Genomic DNA, 24279 nt, shown 5'->3' on the forward strand with positions numbered 1-24279 from the left:
CGTAACGACCTTCGTATATAGAGACTTTTACTCCTACAATAACGGAATATGCGACAAACCACCAACACATTTCACGCATTTAATTGTTAGTCTCCAGCTGAATTAATTGCTGACGGCATTGTCAACAACCAAAACATAAACATGAAAGTGGATGTACTCTAGGGTGGTTCATAGTTTGAAAATTTAGTTTAATTAGAAATTTATGTCGAAATTCGAATTGACATTTTATAATTTTTGTATTAAAAGGAAACATTGGGAAATTGCCTACTCAGGCTCAAACACTGAAATCTGGGGATCGGTTTTTATGGGGTTATATATATATATATATATATATATATATATATATATATATATATATATATATATATATATATATATATATATATATATATATATATATATATATATATATATATATATATATATATATATATATATATATATATATATATATATATATATATATATATATATATATATATATATATATATATATATATATATATATATATATATATATATATATATATATATATATATATATATATATATAAAGTTAAAGTGGCAGCCCGATTAAGATTCAGGCTCACTTAGACTATTCAGTCCATTGTATATATATATATATATATATATATATATACATTGTATATATATATATATATATATATATATATATATATATATATAACGATATGGACCAATTTTTTAAAAAGGTTGTTAGAATTTGAATAAAATCGGTTGAAAGTTGCTCTTCCAAGAAGCTCCGGAAGTCAAATCCGGGAATTGGTTTATACATGTGGACTATATATATATATATATGTCGACTCATCTCGACTAAAATTTAGCCACCAATTAATCATAAGTATTGATTTATATCAGATAAATATATTAATATTTGTTTTATTTTTGACCAAAATTTTGAACCTTCCACCCACAACTAATCACTAACAATTTGCTATATTAATTTTGCAAAAATATCGATCAAAAATTTGAACGAAATATAAATTTGATGTTAAGATTGGTTGTACAACTAATTTCATAACCACTCGGATTACTTCAAAGTGATTTTATAATGGATAATTTTCTGCCGCCGAATATCGGTTAAGCCGTCAAGCCGCCGCCGTCGCCGCCGAAGGCAAAAAATTACATTTCGATGCGTTACAAACAAAGTTAGTATACCCGCATCCTACGAGCATTCTATGGAGGGTAAACAAATTTCACTTTAACGGACATTTAAATCTGTGCCATTTGACTTTTTCTCTTCCATGGAAGTTATTTTCAAGGTTTTAAATAAATTGCCAAATAAAAAATAAAATCTAATGAATAACCCACCACTGGAGAGATTCGAACCTGCGTTCTTTATTTTTTATACATAAAAAAAAATAAAGAGCATTTTTCTAAAGCAATAGATCCAAAAGCGGAATACTTCCGACCTATGACAATCCCATGTAAAATTCATTAACGATAATCCAGATTTGCACCAATATCGGATCACATGTTTGAGATTGAAACAAATTTTTTCGACGGAGTAACTCCGACCTATGACAAGCCCGTCCCAGTAAAAAACGTTTTGGATTCGGAAGTGGTGCAAAATTTCCGCAGAAGCTGAATATAATATGGGCTTGTCATAGGACGGGTATCCACCATTTCAGCAGCCGTTGAACTGAATTTACATTACTTTTTAAGGTGTGAACCTAATTCAGTGTTTTGGATGTGAATTAAATATTTTGCCAAACATTTAATTTTTTAATATTTTATCATTTTTAATGCATGCCTGTAACGTTTGACATCAAATATTTTCAAAAATTCTGAATTTTTTTTGGAATGGTTTTAGTATTTAGTTTGACAAAATTTTAATAATTTGTACTATTTTGTTAATTCTTACTCTGCTTTTAACCTATTTGAAACAAGTAAAGCTAAAATTACTCAATAAAAATATGAAAAAAGTGAGTTACAAAAAAATTGAATTAAACAATTTTCCTTTTTAGATAAATTAAAGAACATCTTTGGGAGGACATTTTTGGTGCTTTTAAGTTGTGAGTTTAGAACAACTTACAAATTCTTTTGCTGGGATGTAAAATTGATTGGAAATGATCAAGGATCCAAACTAAGCGTCTTAATTTTAATATAACTAGTGTACAGCTTATAATTACCCACCCTAATGTGGGTTAGATATTTTGTAGGAATACCCAACTTTTTGGTTCTGCATTAACTGATATATGTATACAACTATAGGTGGTATGATGGTTTGTAATAAAGTTTGTATATAATTTTAATTTACCACAGAAAAATGCCAGTGCATGTAACGTTTTTTGTTTTGTTTAGCTTCTCATTTAGATTTTGGGGATATGAGTTCGTTTTGCCATCTGATAACGGTCATTAAACTTAAATTTTTTTTTTTCAACTGCATAATATTTTCATTTCAATTTCTATGAAAATATTTTGTCATTGGATTATATGTTTTGCTTTGTATAAAATGTTGAACTCAATGCGCAGGCCCAACAGTTCGTCGCGTGTTTTCAATTGATACTTGTCGTTTCGTCTATTTAACCGCCTACTACACTTGAACTGCGAAAGTGATTAAACGAAAAAAGATCGAATTTTACAATGAATGTCCTTCAAAGGATATTTCTAACAAAACGTTCTGTTTTATTATTCTACACAATTGTCTATACGATCAGTGTCTCCTCAAAAGTAGAAAACTCATCGTGGAAAGATTTTCTCTTCGGTACAAAATGGAAATCTTCAACTTTACCAGTGTCGAAAGATTATCGATGTGCGTGTGAGATGTGTATAGAATTCTTGTCATTAATTTGTGATATATGATTAAAAGTTAATTAATATAATAATTTAACATGTATATACAGCAGTAAGTTCGGCCGGGTCGAATTTTAAATACCCACTACCATGAATCAAATATAAAGCTCCTTTGAAAATTCTTCGTCGTTGGGGGTTACTTGATAATATATAAAATTTCAGGGGGTTTGATGACAGGTATTCTCCTAAGCAGATCAGTTCGAACATAAATTTAAAGTTTCTACCTATGAAGATTAGATCAGATTCTGGATTTATAACAACCGTTTTTGTTTGAGTTTTAGAGGAATAATAAACATCTCGTGTAAGTGTACAAGAAAATGATGAAATAACGCCTTCATTTGAATTGTAAAATCTGTAGATTTTTACCACCATTATTTAAATGATTAGAATTAAAATCTACACAGAGAATACAGATTGGTTGTGACAATCGAATTTATTGCCAACCTCCTTTTGGCAGTTGTAGCAACTAACAGTTGGCAGTTGTGCCACCCGACTGATTCGGTCGACACAACTAATATCTCATATGGTGTTGGTTGGGTCTCCCGACGACCTTCATCATTCGGTTGTGCTGCCCGACGTTAATAGTGCTCATGACCAAATTAAAAACCAATTTTTTCTCAATATTATATTATATTTTATTTTATTTAAATATATGTATAGTATAAATGTAAAATCAATATATTTGATATTAAATCATGCAAATGACACGATTATGTTCGTTATAAATCAGCTCATCTACCCTTCTCCATAAATTGGAAATCATCCTATGCGGCAAAAATCAAGAACATGTGCACCTATTTAAAAGATATGGACGCAAAATGGTGAAAATCGGTACTTGTTGCAGATTACAAATATTTACAGACCACCCCATTGGTGGACATGGAATGTTGATACTTGCTATAATCTTTACTTAAAAATGTCGGTTTAAATGGTTCAGAAGTAAAATCTGAAATTCTGCCGACTTCACCAGCTATCGAGAAAGTTCATATTTCTTTTGTCAACCATGTATTTTCAGTTATCTACCTCTCTGGTCAATATTTTATTAAATTAAAAGAAAAAGGTTGTGGTTAATTGATCAAATCATATTGAAGTAGAAATTGGGATATATTCCAATCCATTTTGTATCCAATCTTTACGGTTTTTGCTTGTAGAATTACAGAGGTACATTTTCCATCTAATCTTGATTTCCCTGTATATTTGACTCCTTGACCATTGATTCTGATCCATCTATTTCCTCCTGAGTTTTTCAGATAATTTGGTAGATGCTTAGAAGATTAAAAAATTGCCGCATTTAATAATTCTGTCGTTTTACTTTGAAATCAATAAAATACGCCTTCTTTCGACATGAAATTAATATTTTAATAGAAATGACATTTGTAAAATAATTCAAATAACATTCGGTTGTGAAGACCATCCGTGAGTGGTGATAACTGAGTGACAGTTACGACAATTAATTACGGCAGGTCGTGTCATCCGAATTCAGACAAAAATTTTAAAAATAGAGACATTTAGTTCCTACAACTGTATGTCTTCTATCACAAACGTAAATCCATTGAAATAGATGAAACATTGTAGTAAAGACCCACGTATGATTGTAAATATAGTATATGTATTGGGACAATTGATATTTGATTATAAATGTAGAATTTTCATTACTTCAACCGATTTCCAACCAATCCCTTCTCTGTGTGTAGATATTTTACTTTCAGTTTCAAACTATTGTCATAATCAGCGCGCCTTCCATATCCTCAAGAATTGAAATCGGTCTATATGGACGTCTTACCAAATGGACCGATAAAAACTAAATCCGTTACAATTTCAGGCAAATCGGATAAAAACTACGGTTAATATATGTCCAAGGTTAAATCGGGAGATCAGTCTACTACACTGGTGGCTCCAAATTGGACCTACTTGTCCATCCAATTTGGAGCCATCAGTGTAGAAATCTATATCATCTTTATTCCCCGGGGTCTGTGTGCACCACGCCTCACTGTTGGATATTAGAGTCTCAAACTTTTTGTCGAAAAGTGGACTCGCCAAAGTGTAATCCACTACGTTAGCCACATCTGGCATTATTTTGAGGACCGAACTGTGACCGTAACTTTTTTCCGACCACAGCGATAGCTCGCGCAACCGCACAGTTGTTGCAGCTGACTGTTTGGCCAAAATGTTTAAAGGCAATGGATGCAGCATGACATTAAGGGAATTTGTTCCTGTCTTGCTGAATGCGCCTGAGATACACAAACACGCCATACGCTGAACTTTGTCTAAACTTGTTGACTGGTGAAGTGCCGGCCACCAGACTACAACACCATATAGGATTATAGGTCTAACTACTGCCGTGTATAGCCAATGCACAATTTTTGGTTTTAGTCCCCACTTTTTCCCTATTGCCTTTTGCACGAGTACAAAGCTACCGTGGCTTTTCTCGCCCTTTCTTCAATATTAAGCCTAAAGTTCAGCTTCCTGTCCAAAATAACGCCAAGGTATTTTGCACACTCACCAAAGGGAATTTCAATACCCCTAAGGAAATGGGCCTAACCGTGGGAGTTTTGCGATCTTTGCAGTACATGACTAGTTCTGTCTTTGCTGGATTTACCCCAAGACCATTATCTTTTGCTCATTTCTCAGTCATCCACTTTTATCCTTTCATTATCTAGGGAAACCAGAAGGTTGTTTATAGCAACATTCCAAAGAAGAGGTGAGAGAACTCCTCCTTGGGAAGTGCCTCTGTTCACATACCTTTGTATGTTTGCTTGTCCTAGTGTGGCTGAAATACGTCTCTTCATTAGAAGTTCGTCTAACAGCCTAAGTATACATGGATCAACATTCAGAGTTGTCAGTCCATTTAATATCGAGCTCGGACGGACATTATTGAACGCCCCTTCGATGTCTAGAAACGCCGCGATTGTGTATTCTTTGACAGATAGTGAGCTTTCAATAAAGCTGACTAGTTCATGTAATGCGGTCTCAGTAGACCTGCCCCTCGAGAATGCATGCTGTCGTTTCGAGAACAAACTTGAATCGACGCTAGTTCTAAGATAAATATCTATCATCCTCTCCAGAGTCTTAAGTAGGAATGAGGATAAGCTGATTGGTCGGAAATCGTTCGCCCTCGAGTGAGAGGCTTTTCCCGCTTTAGGTATGTAAACGACTTTTGTTTCCCTCCATTTTCCTGGGATATATGGTAAGTCGATACATCCTTTATATATCGCCGACAACCAGGGGATAATTTTGTCAGTCACTGCTTGTAACTCCGCCGGAGTAATTCCATCAGGTCCGGGGGATTTGAATGGTCCAAAGCTATTTAACGCCCATCTTATTCTAGATTCCGATACAATTTCCTCGACAGGAAATGACCGCTGAGCAACTGTGGCACCGCCAGAACATGGTTCAACCGTCTGATTTGCAGGAAAATGTGTGTCCAATAGTACCTTCTTATTGATGTAGGTCGGATGGTATTGCAAATGGGCCATATCGGTTCACTTTTACGTATAGCCCCCATATAAACGGACCCCCAGATTTGCCCTCCGGAGCCTCTTAGAGGAGCAAAATTCATCCGATCCGGTTGAAATTTGGTACGTGGTGTTAGTATATGGTCTCTAACAACCATGCCAAAATTAACCATATCGGTCCATAATTATATATAGCCCCCATATAAATCGATCCCCAGATTTGACCTCCGGAACCTCTTGGAGGTGCAAAATTTATCCGATTCGGTTGAAATTTGATACATGTTGTTATATGGTCTCTAACAACCATGCAAAATTGGTCCATATCGGTCCATAATTATATATAGCCCCCATATAGACCGTTCCCCAGATTTGATCTCCGGAGCCTCTTGGAGGAGCAAAATTCGTCCGATTCGGTTGAAATTTGCAACGTGGTGTTAGTATATGGCCGCTAATAACCATGCCAGAATTGGTTCATATCGGTCTATAGTTATATATATAACCGATCAACAATCTCACAAAAATTGGTCCATATCGGTTCATAATCATTTTTGCCACTCGAGCCAAAAATAATCTACCAAAATTTGATTTTTATAGAAAATTTTGTCAAAATGGTATTTCTATAGAAAATTTTTTCAAGATTTTATTTCTATAGAAAATTTTGTCAAAATTTTATTTCTATAGATAATTTTGTTAAAATTTTATTTCTATAGAAAATTTTTCCCAAATTTTACTTCTATAGAAAATGTTGTCAAAATGTTATTTCTATAGAAAATTTTGTCAAACTTAATTATATACGTATTTAATCGGCCTTTTTATACCCTCCACCATAGGATGGGGGGTATATTAACTTTGTCATTCCGTTTGTAACACATCGAAATATTGCTCTAAGACCCCATAAAGTATATATATTCTGGGTCGTGGTGAAATTCTGAGTCGATCTGAGCATAGCCGTCCGTCCGTCAGTCCGTCCGTCCGTCTGTTGAAATCACGCTAACTTCCGAACGAAACAAGCTATCGACTTGAAACTTGGCACAAGTAGTTGTTATTGATGCAGATCGGACGGTGTTGCAAATGGGCCATATCGGTCCACTTTTACGTATAGCACCCATATAAACGGACCCCCAAAATTGGCTTGCGAGGCCTCTAAGAGAAGCAAATTTCATACGATCCGGCTGAAAATTGGTACATGGTGTTAGTATATGTTCTCTAACAACCATGCAAAAATTGGTCCACATCGGTCCATAAGTATATATAGCCCTCATATAAACCGATCCCCCGATTTGGCTTGCGAGGCCTCTAAGAGAAGCAAATTTCATCCGATCCGGCTGAAAATTGGTACATGGTGTTACGTGATGTTAATATATGGCCTCAAACACCCATGCAAAAATTGGTCGATATCGGTCCATAATTATATATAGGCCCCATACAAACCGATCCCCAGATTTGACCTCCGGAGCACCTTGGAAGAGCAAAATTCTTCCCATTCGGTTGAAATTTGGTACGTGATGTTAGTATAGGGTATCCAACAACCATGCAGGAATTGGTTCCTATCAGTCCATAATAATATATAGCTCCCATATAAACCGATCCCCAGATTTGACCTCCGGTGCCTTTTGGAGAAGCAAAATTCATCCGATCTCGTTGAAATTTGGTACGTGGTGGTAGTATATGATATTTAACAACCATGTGAGTTGAAATTTGTGGATGACAGTCTTTCGTAGAAGTTTCTACGCAATCTATGGTGGAGGGTACATAAGATTCGGCCTGGCCGAACTTACGGCCGTATATACTTGTGTAGTTTAACATATACCACGTGTGGACTATGTGGTATATATTACGGTGATAGGAACCCAGCAAAAAAAATTGGAAGTTGTTCCACAAACATTTCTTTTAAAGCCCATCCCAGAATCCCCCGAGTTTTTTCAACTTCCGATGCAGTCCTTTTGGACAAATGCACACACCCATAGAAATGATTGGTTGGAATTCGAGTACGACAACAATTTGATAGTGGAGACCCACAATTTTTAATTGTGTGGAATAATTGTTAGTCATTCCTATTATTTGATGCTTTATATAACCAATAAAATAGCAGTGTGACCAAAAGTTGGTACACACGATCAAATATTGGTCGTTATTTATAAATTGAAGTAAGCAACCATTTCTATTTATTCCTCCCTGTTGTGGTAACTGATTTATTTTTCCAATCTATCACCAAACCTGATTGAAAGTCAGTCTAGCAAATAATTGGTTGGGCTTACCGATTTGATAGTTATAAAGTGAAATGGTTGCTATGGACTACTAATATTTAGACAACAAATAAGTTTTTTTGTTTCGTTATTGAGAATTTTTATAGAATAAAGTTAATTTAAGCCAATGTTTAATTTAACTCAAGTGATGATGTGCGATGTGAATTATAAGCTTGTTTCTAATTCTGCAGTTGCATTCTCAAGAGACAAGTAAGTATAAATATGAAATTACATTTTTACTTCTCACGACATTTTTTAATTTTTCTCCAATTTTATATAGATGCTATATATCAAGAGATATCTACTCAAATATGATGAAAACCTGACATGGTATGCTGCGTGAACGCAACTTTTGAGGTAGGTACAACTAAAAATAAAGTGAATATTTGCAATAATTATTTGTTATTTTGTGCAGCTTTGCACGTCCATGGCATTGACATTCCTGAGTGGCTGCCTTTCTGTGGTATAGTACCATGTACTATTAATTTGTCGTATATTTAATATTTCCAATGGTTACACGTATATCTTTATTCAAATAAAAATAAACTAAACTGGAATTTGCTCTTTATTCTTATTTCACAAATGGTACCGATAGCAAAATATTGGTTGTTCCGTTAACTTATCAGGTAGTTACGCCAACTAGCGAATGAAATTCTATTGGTTGTGATTACCAATATAATTGTCAATTGGTTATCACAACCAATTATGTCGGTTTTATTATGATAGTAGATGCAACCAAATAATTCGGTTGGCAAAAGAATTGGTTGTCCCAACAAATTTGTTTTCTGTGTGCAAACATTTCTTCTAAAGCGCATCTTGGGATCCCCCAATGATTTTTTTCTACTTCCGATGCAGTCCTTTTGGACAAGTATTAGAAAGAACGCAATCAGGCTATTTTAAGTGCAAATTTTGTATAATTAAATTTTAGAAAAAAATAGAAAACTAAAAAAAAACTAAAAAAAAAAATATAAATTAATAAAAAAGTAAAAAAATAATAAAAAAAATAAATTTCATTCCCGCTGGGATTTGAACCTGTGCCGTTTGACTTTTTCGCTTCCATGGAAGTTCTTTTGAGAAGGTTTTGTAAATTACGAGAATTTTTAATTTTTTTGTTGATTTTTAATGGAAAAAATGTATTTATATGAAAATATATGCCGCAAATAAAAAATAAAAACGATGCATGTCATAAAAAAATATTTTTTTAGAAAAATATTTGATAAAAAAATTGCCGCTGGTAAGATTTGAACCTGCGTTTCTTATTTTTTCGTTCATACTAATAAAGAACATCTCGAGAAGCAATTAGAATGTTATTCCTTGGTGTCGTATTACGATCATATCACAAACATTTGAATTGACCTTTCGACGCTTTATGTTCAATGGCGTTTGTGGCTGAGTGTGTTAAGGCGTTCTGTTATGGTGCCAGCAAACCCAGGATCAACCCCTGGTCGGAGCGAAAAAGTTCTTCAAATTGTAAAAATTAGATAATAGGAAAATAATTGTGTAATAATAAAAAAGTGAAATTGGTTGAAAAAAAATTTTTTTTCACTTTTTAAATTTCTTCATTCAAATTAACTTCCAGGGCACAACTTCTAAAGCAATGCAAAGGATCCAAAAAGGAAGTACTTCCGTCCTATGACAAACCCCTGTAAAATTCATTGGAGATGATCCAAGTTTGCACTACTTCCGGATCACAGATTGGGGATCCAAACTACTTTTTTGGAAGCTCTTTTTTTGCTGGGAAGTTTTAAGATACCATGCCATCGGCAAATGTTACCGCAACCCAAATAATTCGATTGTGGATGACAGTCTTCAGTAGAAGTTTCTACGCAATCCATGGTGGAGGGTACATAAGCTAGTTCATTTAACTAAAGTACGCAAAAAGTTATTAGACTAAAGGAAACTTTCTCCAAACATAATAATTCCATGAATTAAAATAAAGTTAAATTGGCTTTAGTGAAATAGAGGTTCACTTTTTTTTTGAGTGTAGATTGCTTTCGAATTTCACCCAGATCAAGAATATATAAAATTTATAGATATTAATTTATTTGATGCCATTTTTTTTAACAATTTGTCCTATTTTTTTCGTTATCTTTTAGTTCTGCCAATATTTAGTGTGGTTCCAATGGGTCCGGCATTGTGTTTAGCACCATCTGGCGAAGTCGGAAGTTGTTTACCAAATAAAGATTGTATTATACGTGGGGGTATTCCCGCAGGACCCTGCGGAGGAGGGTATGGTCTATGTTGCGTTTGTAAGTATGAAAAAACAAAACAAAATTAATCATGAAAATTTCTTACTGAAAAAGTTGAATTGTGACAGACTGATTTAAATATTATACCCTGTTTCTGTATGTCGAACGAGAGTATTTCAAATGAAAAAAAAAAACAAATTTGGGTTTCTCTATGTCGACAGGCAAGTCACTTCATATTTAGTTATCGAGTAGTAAACGAACATACATATATAATAAGTGTCAAGAAAAAAGTAAAAACAATTTTGAAATTTTAATCAATGCTCAGACCAAAAATTTGAAAATACTCATTTTATACATTATATACATTTTATACTTTGTCATTTCGTTTGTAATACATCGAAATATTGCTCTCAGACACCATAAAGTATATATATTCTGGGTCGTGGTGAAATTCTGAGTCGATCTGAGCATGTCCGTCCGTCTGTTGAAATCACGCTAACTTCCGAACGAAATAAGCTATCGACTTGAAACTTGGCACAAGTAGTTGTTATTGATGTAGGTCGAATAGTATTGCACATGGGCCATATCGGTTCACTTTTACGTATAGCCCCCATATAAACGGACCCCCAAATTTGGCTTGCGGAGCCTCTAAGAGAAGAAAATTTCATCCGATCCGGCTGAAATTTGGTACTTGGTGTTCGTATATGGTCTCTAACAACTATGCAAAAATTGGTCCACATCCGTTCATAATTATATATAGCCCCCATATAAACCGATCCCCCGATTTAGCTTGCGTAGCCTCTAAGAGAAGCAAATTTCATCCGATCCGGCTGAAATTTGGTACATGGTGTTAGTATGTGGTCTCTAATGACCATGCAAAAATTGGTCCACATCGGAGCATAATTATATATAGCCCCCATATAAACCGATCACCAGATTTGACCTCCAGATCCTCTTGGAAGACCAAAATTCATCTGATTCAGTTGATATTTGGTACGTGGTGTTAATATATGGCCTCAAACACCCATGCAAAAATTAATCGAAATCGGTCCATAATTATATATAGCCCCCATATAAACCGATCCCCAAATTTGACCTCCGGAGCCCCTTGGAAAAGCAAAATTCATCCGATTCGGTTGAAATTTGGTACGTGATGTTAGTATATGGTATCCAACAACCATGCAGGAATTGGTTCATATCAGTCCATAATTATAAACCGATCCCCAGATTTGACCTCCGGTGCCTTTTGGAGAAGCAAAATTCATCCGATCTGGTTGAAATTTGGTACGTAGTATATGGTATTTAACAACCATGCCAAAAGTGGTCCATATCAGTCCATAATCATATATAGCCCCCATATAAACCGATCCCGAGATTTGTGTTGAAGCCTCTTGGAGGAGCAAATTTCTTCCGAGTCAGTTGAAATTTGGTACATTGTGCTAGTATACGGCCGTTAACAACCATGCCTAACTAGGTCCATATCGGTCTATAGTTATATATAGCCCTCAGATAAATCGATCCCCAATCACACAAAAATATAAAATAAAATAAATATAAGCGACCCATATATTTCAATTCTGGCTCCCTACGTACCGCGCGAAAGTCCATATCGATTCCTAATTATTTGTAGACTTACCTACACATACCTTTTTTGTCAAATATATACCACGTATGGACTAGCTCGCAATTTAGAAAACGATTTAAGATACCACAACCTAAGTAATTCGATTGTGGATGACAGTCTTTCGTAGAAGTTTCTACGCTATCCTTGGTGGAGGGTACATAAGATTCGGCCTGGCCGAACTTACGGCCATATATACTTGTTGATAATTAATGTACTGTCATACAAACGATATGAACTTTCAAAAATAGAGAAACCCAAATTGATTCGAATTCGAGTAAAGGTGGAATTACATACCATGCGGTCATGCGTGCGTTGATTGAAGGGTTGATTTTTTTCTGTTTGCGGCAGACTATTCGAGCTTTTGATTTCAAAGAGAAATTTCAACTCTCCAATCATCGGACGCATTGAACGCATGTAATTCTATCTTAACTGCTTTTCAGTCGACTGGAGTTTCGTTCGACATACAGAAACAGGGTATTATATTTAACTAATAATAAAAAAATTTAATAAATATTTTTTTAGTTTTGCAGACATGTGGAGGAATTATAAGAGAGAATTCCACTTATTTTGTGAATCCTAATCATCCTGACACCTATGATGGCACAGGGAGTTGTCAGGTTACAGTGCAAAAAGTCCATCCTGACATATGCCAATTGAGGTATGCAACAAACGGGTGCAAATTATATTTCGGGTTCAGAAAAATATATGTATGTTCGGTTTGAAGACAGAAAAGTTTTAGGGACAGCAAAATATTATGTTTGGATGGCGAACATGTAACATCCCATCAAAAAAATGGAGCACTATTTCAGCAGGATTGTAAAGGAGAGAGGCAACCGACAAGCGAATCAGCGCTGATTTTTGTGGGCGATGTCCCGATTTAGAGCAGCTTCTACATAGCGCTGATATAATTGCTCATTTTAAGAGAAATATTGCTCAGAAGTGATATATAATCTTGAGTATAGCATTGTTGGTGTGAAGGAAAACAGCACTACCGTACATGCATCTCTACTGCATGAATTGGTTCCAATAACTAGGTTGCAATAAACTAGTTTGATTACTCGTTTACGTTATTGCCACCGATTCATGCAGTGTGGATGCACTGCCTACTTTATTGTATACCAAAAAGCGCAACTAAACTCTTACTACTGAAGTAATTATTGCTGGGATATTTCTCGCAATCATGCTTTTTTCGGAAATTATGTTTCTGATTTCGGCGTGCATTTTACGTTTGACTTAAAAAAAAATTTTTTTGCGGCAAAACTATTCCATGTTGGCCATCCAAACATACCCAACAAAAATATAGCACTACTTCAGCAGGAATGTAAGGGAGAGAGGCAGTACCAACTGCTTACAAAACAACCGAATCAGCGTTGAGATTTGTGGGCGATGTCCCGATTTACAGCAGCTTCTACATAGCGCTGATATAATTTCTCATTTTAATAGAAATATTGCTCAGAAGTGATATATAATCTTGAGTATAGCATTGTTGGTGTGAAGGAAAATAGCACTACCTTATATGCATCTCTACTGCATTAATTGGTTGCAATAACGTAAACGAATGATCATAAACTAGTTTGATTGCTCGTTTACGTTATTGCCACCGATTCATGCAGTGTGGAAAAAAACATCAAATACGAGGGCAGTTCGGAAACTTCTTAGTCTAGCACAAAAAGCGCGGTATAAACAGAAAAAAGTTAAGTGTTTTGGAAACTCCCATCTCTGTTATGAACAAATGTTAAATTTTGTTTCGATCTGGCAACTCCTTCTAATAGAAACAGGTGTTCAAAAAAGACGCATCCGCTATTTTTTACATTGGAAAAATTAGAAATGCGTGATGTTATTAAATATTTACATCAAAAAGGTTTATCGGGACAAGAAATTCATAATGATATGTTAAATGTGTTAGGTAAGAGTGCTCCTTCATATGCAACAGTAAAAAATTGGGTTGCTGAATTTAAACGTGGTCGTACAAGCATTGAAGATGAACCACGTAGTGGATGTCCAAAAACAGCAACAACAACTGTAGCCAAAGTGCATGATATGGTATTAAATGATCGACGAATAAAAGTGCGTGAAATTGCTAATATCATGGGCATCTCAAATTATCGACTCCATTTAATTTTACATGAAGAACTACAGATGAAAAAGCTTTCTGCAAGATGGGTGCCGCATTTGTTAACAGTCGATCACAAACGCATAAGAATGAACATTTCTCAAGCTTGTTTGGATCGTTTTAAGCGAAATAAAGGGTGATACGGTCAAAATTTGGTCAATATAAACTTGACGTATTTCTTTCAATTTTGCATTTAAAAAACCTCAACATCCCTCATTTTGAAGGTGTGTGTGTGTAGAATGTTGCTCCTATTTTGATTTTGGAATTCACTCTTCAGTTGTCAAAATGCCGTCCAAGCAAGAAGAGCAGCGTATCAAAATTTTGCTCGCGCATCGCGAAAATCCGAGCTACTCGCACGCAAAGCTGGCAAAATCGCTAAAAGTTGCCAAATCAACCGTTACAAATGTAATTAAAGTGTTTGGGGAACGTTTGCATTGAGTGCATTGAGCCAAAAAACGAGCCGGACTATCGACTTACAAGAAGGTAGTGACTCCAAATCGCGATGATAAACAAAATACGACGGCCAAAGCGCGATCCCGGAGGCTGTACAAGACGATGCTGACGAAGTTTGACTGCGTGGTAATGGACGACGAAATCTACGTCAAAGCCGACTACAAGCAGCTTCCGGGACAGGAGTTTTATAGGGCAAAAGGAAGGGGAAAGGTAGCAGATATTTTCAAGCACATAAAACTGTCAAAGTTCGCAAAGAAATATCTGGTTTGGCGAGCCATCTGTACCTGTGGCTTGAAAAGCAGCATTTTCATGGCTTCCGGGACTGTCAACCAAGAAATTTACGTGAAAGAGTGTTTGAATAAACGTCTGCTGCCTTTCCTGAAGAAACACGATTGTTCCGTACTGTTTTGGCCGGATTTGGCATCTTGCCATTACGGTAAAAAGGCCATGGAGTGGTACGCCGCCAACAACGTGACGTGCAGGTGGTTCCCAAGGACAAGAACCCTCCCAACAGGCCAGAGCTCCGCCCAATTGAGAAATACTGGGCTATTGTCAAGCGAAACCTAAAGAAGACCAAAAAAACTGCTAAAAACGAGCAGCAGTTCAAGGCAAAATGGCTTTCTGCGGCGAAGAAGGTGGACAAGGTGGCTGTACAAAATCTGATGGCAGGTGTCAAGCGTGAAGCCCGGCAATTCGGATTTGGAAAAGCGAAAGCCTAACTGAATATTTTTCCTGAATTTTATACCAATTGAACTTGAAAAAGAAATTTAATTTGATTTTTTAAATAAACGATTTCACCTATTTACACGTGTTTTCCCTTGACCAAATTTTGACCGTATCACCCTTTAAAATGGATTTTAAGCGTCGTTTAATAACTGTTGATGAGACATGGATCCACCGCTATATTCCAGAGACAAAAGAACAATCCAAACAATGGACTGAAGCTGGAGAAAGTGCCCCAAAGAAGGCAAAAACAATTCAATCGGCTGGTAAGGTTATGGCAACGGTTTTTTGGGACTTCAAAGGTATTTTATTGATTGATAAAACAATAAATTGAGAGTACTATTGCAAACTTTTGGATCAATTAAATGCACAAATTCGAGAAAAACGTCCTGGCTTACAACACAAAAAATAATTTGTCATCAAGACAACACACCAGCGCACAAGAGTGTTTTAATAATGGCTAAAATCAACGAATTAAAGTACGAGTTGCACTGAAAAAAAAGCATGCCCGGTTCCAAAGATTTTGTCTTTACTTTAAAAAATTTGGTATTAACTCCGAGCCAAAGAAGCGGAGAATACAATTAAGGATACTTTAAAGACACAATTCTCTTTTAAATTTGGGTTTTGTGTACTTGCTTTTAGGAAGCAAATTTTAATTTTTCGCTTTTTTAGCTTTTTTTCTTCATATGCTATCAAAGTCCTTTAAAAACGAGTTAACGACAACTTTATTTTCTAAATTAAGACCCGATTTCCAGTAGAAATTATGCTATGTTTCAAGTAAAAAAGTCTTTAAATAAAGTGTTGAAAAACATGTCCTATATTTGAACGATTTTTTGCGTTGTAATCAAGATGCAAAAAGACAACAAATTTAAAGACAATTTCATTAAATTTAAAGAATTTTTCTGAATTATTAAAGTAATTTTCTAAATTAAGACCCGATTTCCAGTAGAAATTATGCTATGTTTCAAGTAAAAAAGTCTTTAAAATAAAGTGTTGAAAAACATGTCCTATATTTGAACGATTTTTTGCGTTGTAATCAAGATGCAAAAAGACAACAAATTTTAAAACAATTTCATTAAATTTAAAGAATTTTTCTGAATTATTAAAGTCAAGTTGACCTTAGCCCAAACATTTTTGAAAAAAAACCTTTTATTAGAGAAATGCGTCTTCTATGCTCAGCATAATTTGCATTCGTATTTTTAAGACATGAAATCTTTGATCTCACGACAAAATTTTTTCAGTGTGGTTGACCACCCCCTTATTCTCCTGATTTAGCTCCCATTGACTTTTACTTGTTCCCAAATCTAAAAAAAATTCCTTGCTGGCAAGCGTTTTACCTCAAATGAAGATGCAATTACATTTGTAAACCACTTTTTTGAAGACCTTGAGGAAAACTATTTTAATTAAGGGATAGAATTGCCAGAAAAGCGTTGGACTAAGTGTATTGAAGTTCCAGGAGATTATAATGAAAAATAAAAATATTTTTGAAAAACTAACTATTCTCTTTCATTGATAGGCTAAGAAGTTTCCGAACCGCCCTCGTATTAGACTCAGCTTAGATTTGTTCGAATTGGCTACCTTTGGCATGATTTATGGCTTTCACACTGAAAAAAATATGGTGCATCTTTAATTTTAAGTGAGCCAATCACCCACACAAAAATTTCTCTCGGCCAAAGAGAAATACATTTTTGTGTAAGTGAGTAGTGGCTCATATTTGAATGATTTCACATCATTCAATTGCATATAACTTTGTCATTTTTCGTTCGTTTTTCTTCTAATTGGTCTTATTACTTACGTTAGAGTATCATCTATACGACCATGAAGAGAAAATTTTTTTAATGGTTTATACTTTTCTGGCGAAAAAGGTCCATTGTAAAATACGATTTTGTTTGAAAATTTTGAATTTTCGCATTGATATTTTTTGAACCACTTAACTTATCACAGATACAATTACACATTTCATTTAAATACCAACAAAAATAATCGGACATTTCTAACTCGAGATATATTGTATTTAGTGAAAAAAGAGCGAAAATTATCTCAAAAACTGTTCCATAAAAAATTTTTTTTTAATTTTTTTTCGAATTCAGCAGCTCAAATTCCATACGAAAAGCTGATTTTTATCATGTGTACATTAATTTTTTTTTGTAAACTAGTGTACTGTCTAATAAATTTTCCATAATTTGTCGAAAATTATTTTTGTGAAATCGACGTGACATCTGCGTTTCTAATACGGTTTAGTTAAAATTTTCTCTCCTGATGTGTTCAATGTTTTTTTCAGTGTAGGCTAATCGGTTGTTGTTGCAATTTCTTTTCATAACCATTAACATTTTATTGATTTCTTTTTCCACTACCTAGATTAGATTTGGATATGTTTTCGGTAGCGCCACCGGAACCTGTCAATCATTTGTGTACCCAAGATCAATTACTAGTGTCTGGCAGCAGTCCAGTGCCTACCATATGTGGAACATCTTCAGGAGATCATAGTATGTATGCTCTCAAATATAATGTTGGTTAACACTAGAAACATCTCAACTCAACTCAACTATAGTGTACATTGATGCTGGTTTGGGTCAAAGTAATCCCATTGTCCTCTCGGTTATTACCAGCGGAACATTTCCAAGAATTTGGCGTATTCGGGTAACACAAATCCATTGTGGTAGCATTAGTCGAGCCGAACAAGGTTGCCTGCAATATTACACCGGAATAAGTGGTCGGGTAAAAAGTTTCAATTTCAATACAGTATCCGGTAGACAATTATCCAATCAGGATTATAGCATATGCATGAGGACGGAGAGAAATTTTTGTGGCATACAATATAATGCTTGTCCAGATTTGGGTATGATTGATTAAAGGATTTTTATATTTCAATTAAACGCTTTTGTTTTAATGCTTTATTGTCTTAGAAAACAATCGTTCCAGATCTTTTACCATATCGGGCAATTCGAATAATCCTACAGGTACTATGGTCGGAGGTGGTACTCAGGTTACCCAAAATGCTTGCATACAAGATTGGCTTTTAATTGGATGTATGCGTTCCGCTGACCGTATACCACCGCAAAGTGCTTGTGAAGATCGTGTTTGCGGTGGTACTTTCAGTGCGGAAGTTGGAATGGTTCAAAAAACAGTTCAGTGTAAGTATTCAGAGGAAATTATACAGTTTTAAGAAATTAAATTATTTGCGTATACGACTATCCGAGTTAGGTATTTATTCATGCTCGCTCATTCAAAAAAAAGTGAACCCTCATTTCGCTATAGCTAATTTAACTTTATTTTAGTTCATGGAATTATTATGTTTGGACAATATTTCCTTTACTCTAATAATTTTTTTGCGTACGTTAGTTAAATGAACTAAAAAACGGGGAAAAATTATATACAAACAAGTATATACGGCAGTAAGTTCGGCCGGGCCGAATATTAAATATCCACCACCACCACCATGAATCAAATATAATAGTTTCCTTTGAACATTCCAGGGGGGTTTGATGACAGATATTTTCCCAAGCAGATCAGTTCAACCAGTACGCTTGCCAAAGATAAATGTAAAGATTTTGTCTATGAAGACTAGATCAGATTCCGGATTTATAAGAACCATTTTTTGTTCGAGTTTTAGAGGAATCATTAACATCTCTTGTTAGTGTGCAAGAAAATGATGAAATAACGCCTTGATTTAAAATCTAAAATCTGTAGATTTTTACCCCACTTATTTAAATGATTACGAGAAGTAAAATCTGGAAATTATACACTCAGTCTGGAAATCTGGAAATTATACACTCAGCAATTTTCATGATCAATGCACTTTCTGTACCATCAAGATCTGAAATCGGTCAATATGGAGGCCTTACCAAATGGACCGATAAAAACTAAAACATATACACTTTTTTGTGGATCTAAAATGCCAGTATATATTCAATTTGTGGCAAATCGGATAAATACTACAATTTCTAGAAACCCTAGGAGTTAAATGGGAAGATCGGTCTAATGGGGGCTATGCCAAAAACATGGAGGGATACACACAATATTCAGCACATCTAATTGTAGTTCTACAATCGCCAAATCGCCAAATCGGAGGGCCGGTTTATAAGGGGACTATATCAAATAATGTATAATGTACACAATATACACACAAAAAAATAATACATTTATTTTATGAATAGTGTTCACAAAAAATTTCCAAACACGGGATTCATAAATTATATGAAAACAATTCATAAAATAAAAAATGCAGGTTTTCATTGGCTACGAATATATACATAATATGAATGGAGTTTTTAATATTATAAATGAAGTATACATATTTTTCGCCATTGAAAAATATGTACTTTTCCATAATATTTATTAACAAGTATATACGGCCGTAAGTTCGGCCAGGCCGAAGCTTATGTACCCTCCATCATGGATTGCGTAGAAACTTCTTCTAAACACTGCCATCCACAATCGAATTACTTAAGTTGCAGTAACGCTTGCCGATGGCAAGGTATCTTAAAACCTCCTAACACCATCTTCTAAATTGTATGTAAGTCCATACGTGGTATATATTAAATCAAAAAAGATCGATCCAATACGTATATAATTCAGTTTGATAAAGTAGACATAAAATTTTGACATAATTTTCTACAGAAATAAAATTTTAACAAAATTTTCTATAGAAATAAAATTTTCACAAAATTTTCTATAGAAATAAAAATTTTGACAAAATATTCTATAGAAAGAAAATTTTGACAAAAATTTCTAAAGAAATAAAATTTTAACAAAATTTTCTATAGAAATAAACTTTTGACAAAATTTTCTATAGAAATAAAATCTTGGTAGATTATTTGTGGCTCGAGTGGCAACCATGATTATGAACCGAATACAATTTGAACAAAATTTTCTATAGAAATAAAATTTTGACAAAATTTTCTAAAGAAATAAAATTTTGGTAGATTATTTTTGGCTCTAGTGGCAACCATGATTATGAACCGATATGGACCAATTTTTGTGTGATTGGACCAATTTTGGTATGGTTGTTAGCGACCATATACTAACACCACCTTCCTAATTTGAACCGGATCGGATGAATTTGGCTCCTCCAAGAGGCTCCGGAGGTCAAATCTGGAGAACGTTTTATATGGGGGCTATATATAATTATGAACCGATGTGGACCAATTTTTGCATGGTTGTTAGAGACCATATACCAACATCATGTACCAAATTTCAGCCGGATCGGATGAAATTTTCTTCTCTTTGAGGCTCCGCAAGCCAAATCTGGGGATCGGTTTATATGGGGGCTATATATAATTATGGACCGATGTGGACCAATTTTTGCACGGTTGTTAGAGACCATATACCAACACCGTGTACCAAATTTCAGCCGGATCGGATGAAATTTGCTTCTGTTTTAGGCTCCGCAAGCCAAATCTGGGGATCGGTTTATATGGGGGCTATATATAATTATGGACCGATGTGGACCAATTTTTGCATGGTTGTTAGAGACCATATACCAACACCATGTACCAAATTTCAGCCGGATTGGATGAAAAATGCTTCTGTTAGAGGCTCCACAAGCCAAATCTGAGGGTCCCGTTATATGGGGGCTATACGTAAAAGTGGACCGATATGGCCCATTTTCAATACCATCCGACCTACATCGATAACAACTACTTATGCCAAGTTTCAAGTCGATAGCTTGTTTCGTTCGGAAGTTAGCGTGATTTCAACAGACGGACGGACGGACATGCTTAGATCGACTCAGAATTTCACCACGACCCAGAATATATATACTTTATGGGGTCTTAGAGCAATATTTCGATGTGTTACAAACGGAATGACAAAGTTAATATACCCCCATCCTATGATGGAGGGTATAAAAATGCAGGTTTTCATTGGCTACGAATATATACATAATATGAATGGAGTTTTTAATATTATAAATGAAGTATACATATTTTTCGCCATTGAAAAATATGTACTTTTCCATAATATTTATTAAAAACGTCATGCAATACATGTAACTTTTCCTTTAGATTTTTTCCCTGATTCTTAATGCCTGCATAATTGGTCACTATAGTCCAACAAGTAAAGAACATAATTTTATAATATTTTATATTACTTACAACGCTTCCATTTAATATTTTTTTGTCAATTTTTTACAGCAATAAAAATTCTTCGAATCTCGACGGCGACTCAAACTGTACTGAAAAACTCAAACACACGTGTTGCATTCAAAACGTTATGTTTCCTTTTTATTTGTCTCGTATTATATGCTTGTATTGTTACATATGAGAGTAACTCTCTCTATGTTGTGGTTCTCTCACGCTAAGAGAAAACCAGTATTTTTTGATATATTAAGTAAAGTTTCATTGATTTTATGAAACCGTCCATATATATTATTAAAAATTCATAATTTCACAACAAGTATTTACGAAAACAATATATAATGTAAGTGTACATATTTTTTATGAAAAAGTCCATAAATTTTTAAAAATGTACAAATTTGTGGACAAATTCATATTTTATTTTTTTGTGTGTATTCGGCATATATTCCTAGAATACCTCTAGGTTTCCAATTTCAGGCAAATTTGTCAAAAACTACGGATTTTAGATGCCCAAAAAATAAAATCGGGAGATCGGTCTATATGGGGGCTATATCAAAACATGGTCCGATAATCACCATTTTCGGCAAACCTTTTTATGGTCCTAGAATACCTCCAGATATCCAATTTCAGACAAATTGGATAAAAACTACGGTTTCTAGAAGCCCAAGACCGCAATTTGACCGATCGGTTCATATAGGAGCTATATCAAAACTTGGACCGATATAGCCCATCTTTGGCGTGGTGCAATGGTTAGCATGCCCGCCTTGCATACACAAGGTCGTGGGTTCGATTCCTGCTTCGACCGAACACCAAAAATTTTTTCAGCGGTGGATTATCCCACCTCAGTAATACTGGTGAGATTTCTGAGGGTTTCAAAGCTTCTCTAAGTGGTTTCACTGCAATGTGGAACGCCGTTCGGACTTGGCTATAAAAAGGAGGTCCCTTGTCATTGAGCTTAACATGGAATCGGGCAGCACTCAGTGATAAGAGAGAAGTTCACCAATGTGGCATCACAATGGACTGAATAGTCTAAGTGTGTCTGATACATCGGGCTGCCACCTAACCTAACCTAACTAGGCCTACGTGCAGACAAAAGACGATTCTGTGCCAAATTTCAGGACGATAGCTCCATTTTTGTAGACTGTAGCGTGCTTACAACAGACAGACAGACGACCAGACGCACATGCTTATATCGTTTTAGAAATTCTCCCTGATCAAGAATATATATATACTTTATATAGTCGGAAATCGACATTTCGATGTGTTACAAACGGAATGACAAACTTATTATACCCCGTCACCATTCTATGGTGGTGGGTATAATAAACCATAAAGGTTTACTAAATTCGTACTTCTCTTTTGTGTTTCAATATAATAATAACGTACACTGAAAAAAATATTTACGTGATATTAAAGATTATGCAACCTCAATTTTAGGATGCGCAATTTACACACTATTAAGGACAAATTTCTTTAAAATAATGAAATTTGAATTAAAAGAATGTTTATAATCTTTGCTTCAAAAATTTTTTTCATTAAATTTAGGACACATATTTTGAAAATTTGCATCCCTTCGTTAAAGTTGCATGACTTTAAGCTAAGGCAAATTTTCCTTAAAGTAAAGAAACACATTTTTGATTAATAGAAATCGTCCTTAAATTAACTGAAATATTAAATCTTTAGATTTTAGTTAAAAACGCTTCAAATATAGGCCCAGACTTATTTTGAGGATTTGGCATCTTTGGTTTGAAGTTATTTTGGAATTAAGAAAATATTTTTTTACTTCGAAATATCCGTCATAATTTGGATTTTTAAACTGGCATTTGCTTGTACGCGAATAGCTTTATTAATATACCCGAAAATTAGAATGAAAATTCAATAAATGAGATCTGTATCCTAATTTTAATTTTATAGATCCTAGATTTAAAGCCAGATAGGTCGGAAAAAAATTCCTTATTTTAAAGAACCCGCATCTTTGGCTCGGAATCAATACCAAAATCCTTAAAGAAAGGTCAAAATCTTTGGATCCAAGTAAACTTTTTTTGAGTGTAACATAGTCAATGTGAATCTTATTTGTGTTCATATCCATCTCATTCCAGCGAGTGTTCGACCGTTTCGATTATACTTTCACACCGATGGCATAGAAGCTCCAACAGATATAGACAACAGAGGATTTTGTCTGGATTATGTTCAACAACCTTGCACAAATGGATTTTAGATAGAAATATCTCGATACTCTCTGGCAAGTGTAGTATTATAAGAGGATGGAGCGGATGCGGATATTTAACCCTAAAGTTTTGGGAACACAAGAACATAATTGTTTAATGCAAATTGAAACTTCAATCAGATAAATTAATTGAATCAATTAAAGAACAATTGAGTTTTTAATTAATGTCGATGATTGGCCCTATTTTTTCCACGATTGAAGCCATTTCTATTAAAACTTAATTAAAATAATTAATTAACTAATTTCGAGATTGAAGTCAAAAACAATTTTTTCTAACAACATTTTTATACATAAAAATAAAAAGAAGAGACCAAATTAAGAAGCAAAGACTCAATTAAAATTGCTTCATGCATTA

The 24279-nt window shown here is 34.6% G+C and overlaps 1 protein-coding gene across 1 annotated transcript; it reads left to right on the plus strand.

The window, feature by feature from the left end:
* Window positions 1-2545: 2545 nt before the first annotated feature.
* Window positions 2546-24279, plus strand: LOC142234247 (uncharacterized). Its single transcript, XM_075305333.1, has 7 exons — window positions 2546-2776; window positions 10615-10767; window positions 12854-12989; window positions 17979-18106; window positions 18172-18459; window positions 18527-18754; window positions 23797-24279. The coding sequence occupies exons 1-7, from the start codon at window positions 2608-2610 to the stop codon at window positions 23913-23915; spliced, it is 1221 nt and encodes a 406-aa protein (XP_075161448.1). The 5' UTR covers window positions 2546-2607; the 3' UTR covers window positions 23916-24279.

The sequence above is a fragment of the Haematobia irritans genome, chromosome 4 (assembly GCF_050003625.1).
Source record: "Haematobia irritans isolate KBUSLIRL chromosome 4, ASM5000362v1, whole genome shotgun sequence".
In the NCBI taxonomy this organism is placed as follows: Eukaryota; Metazoa; Arthropoda; class Insecta; order Diptera; family Muscidae; genus Haematobia; species Haematobia irritans.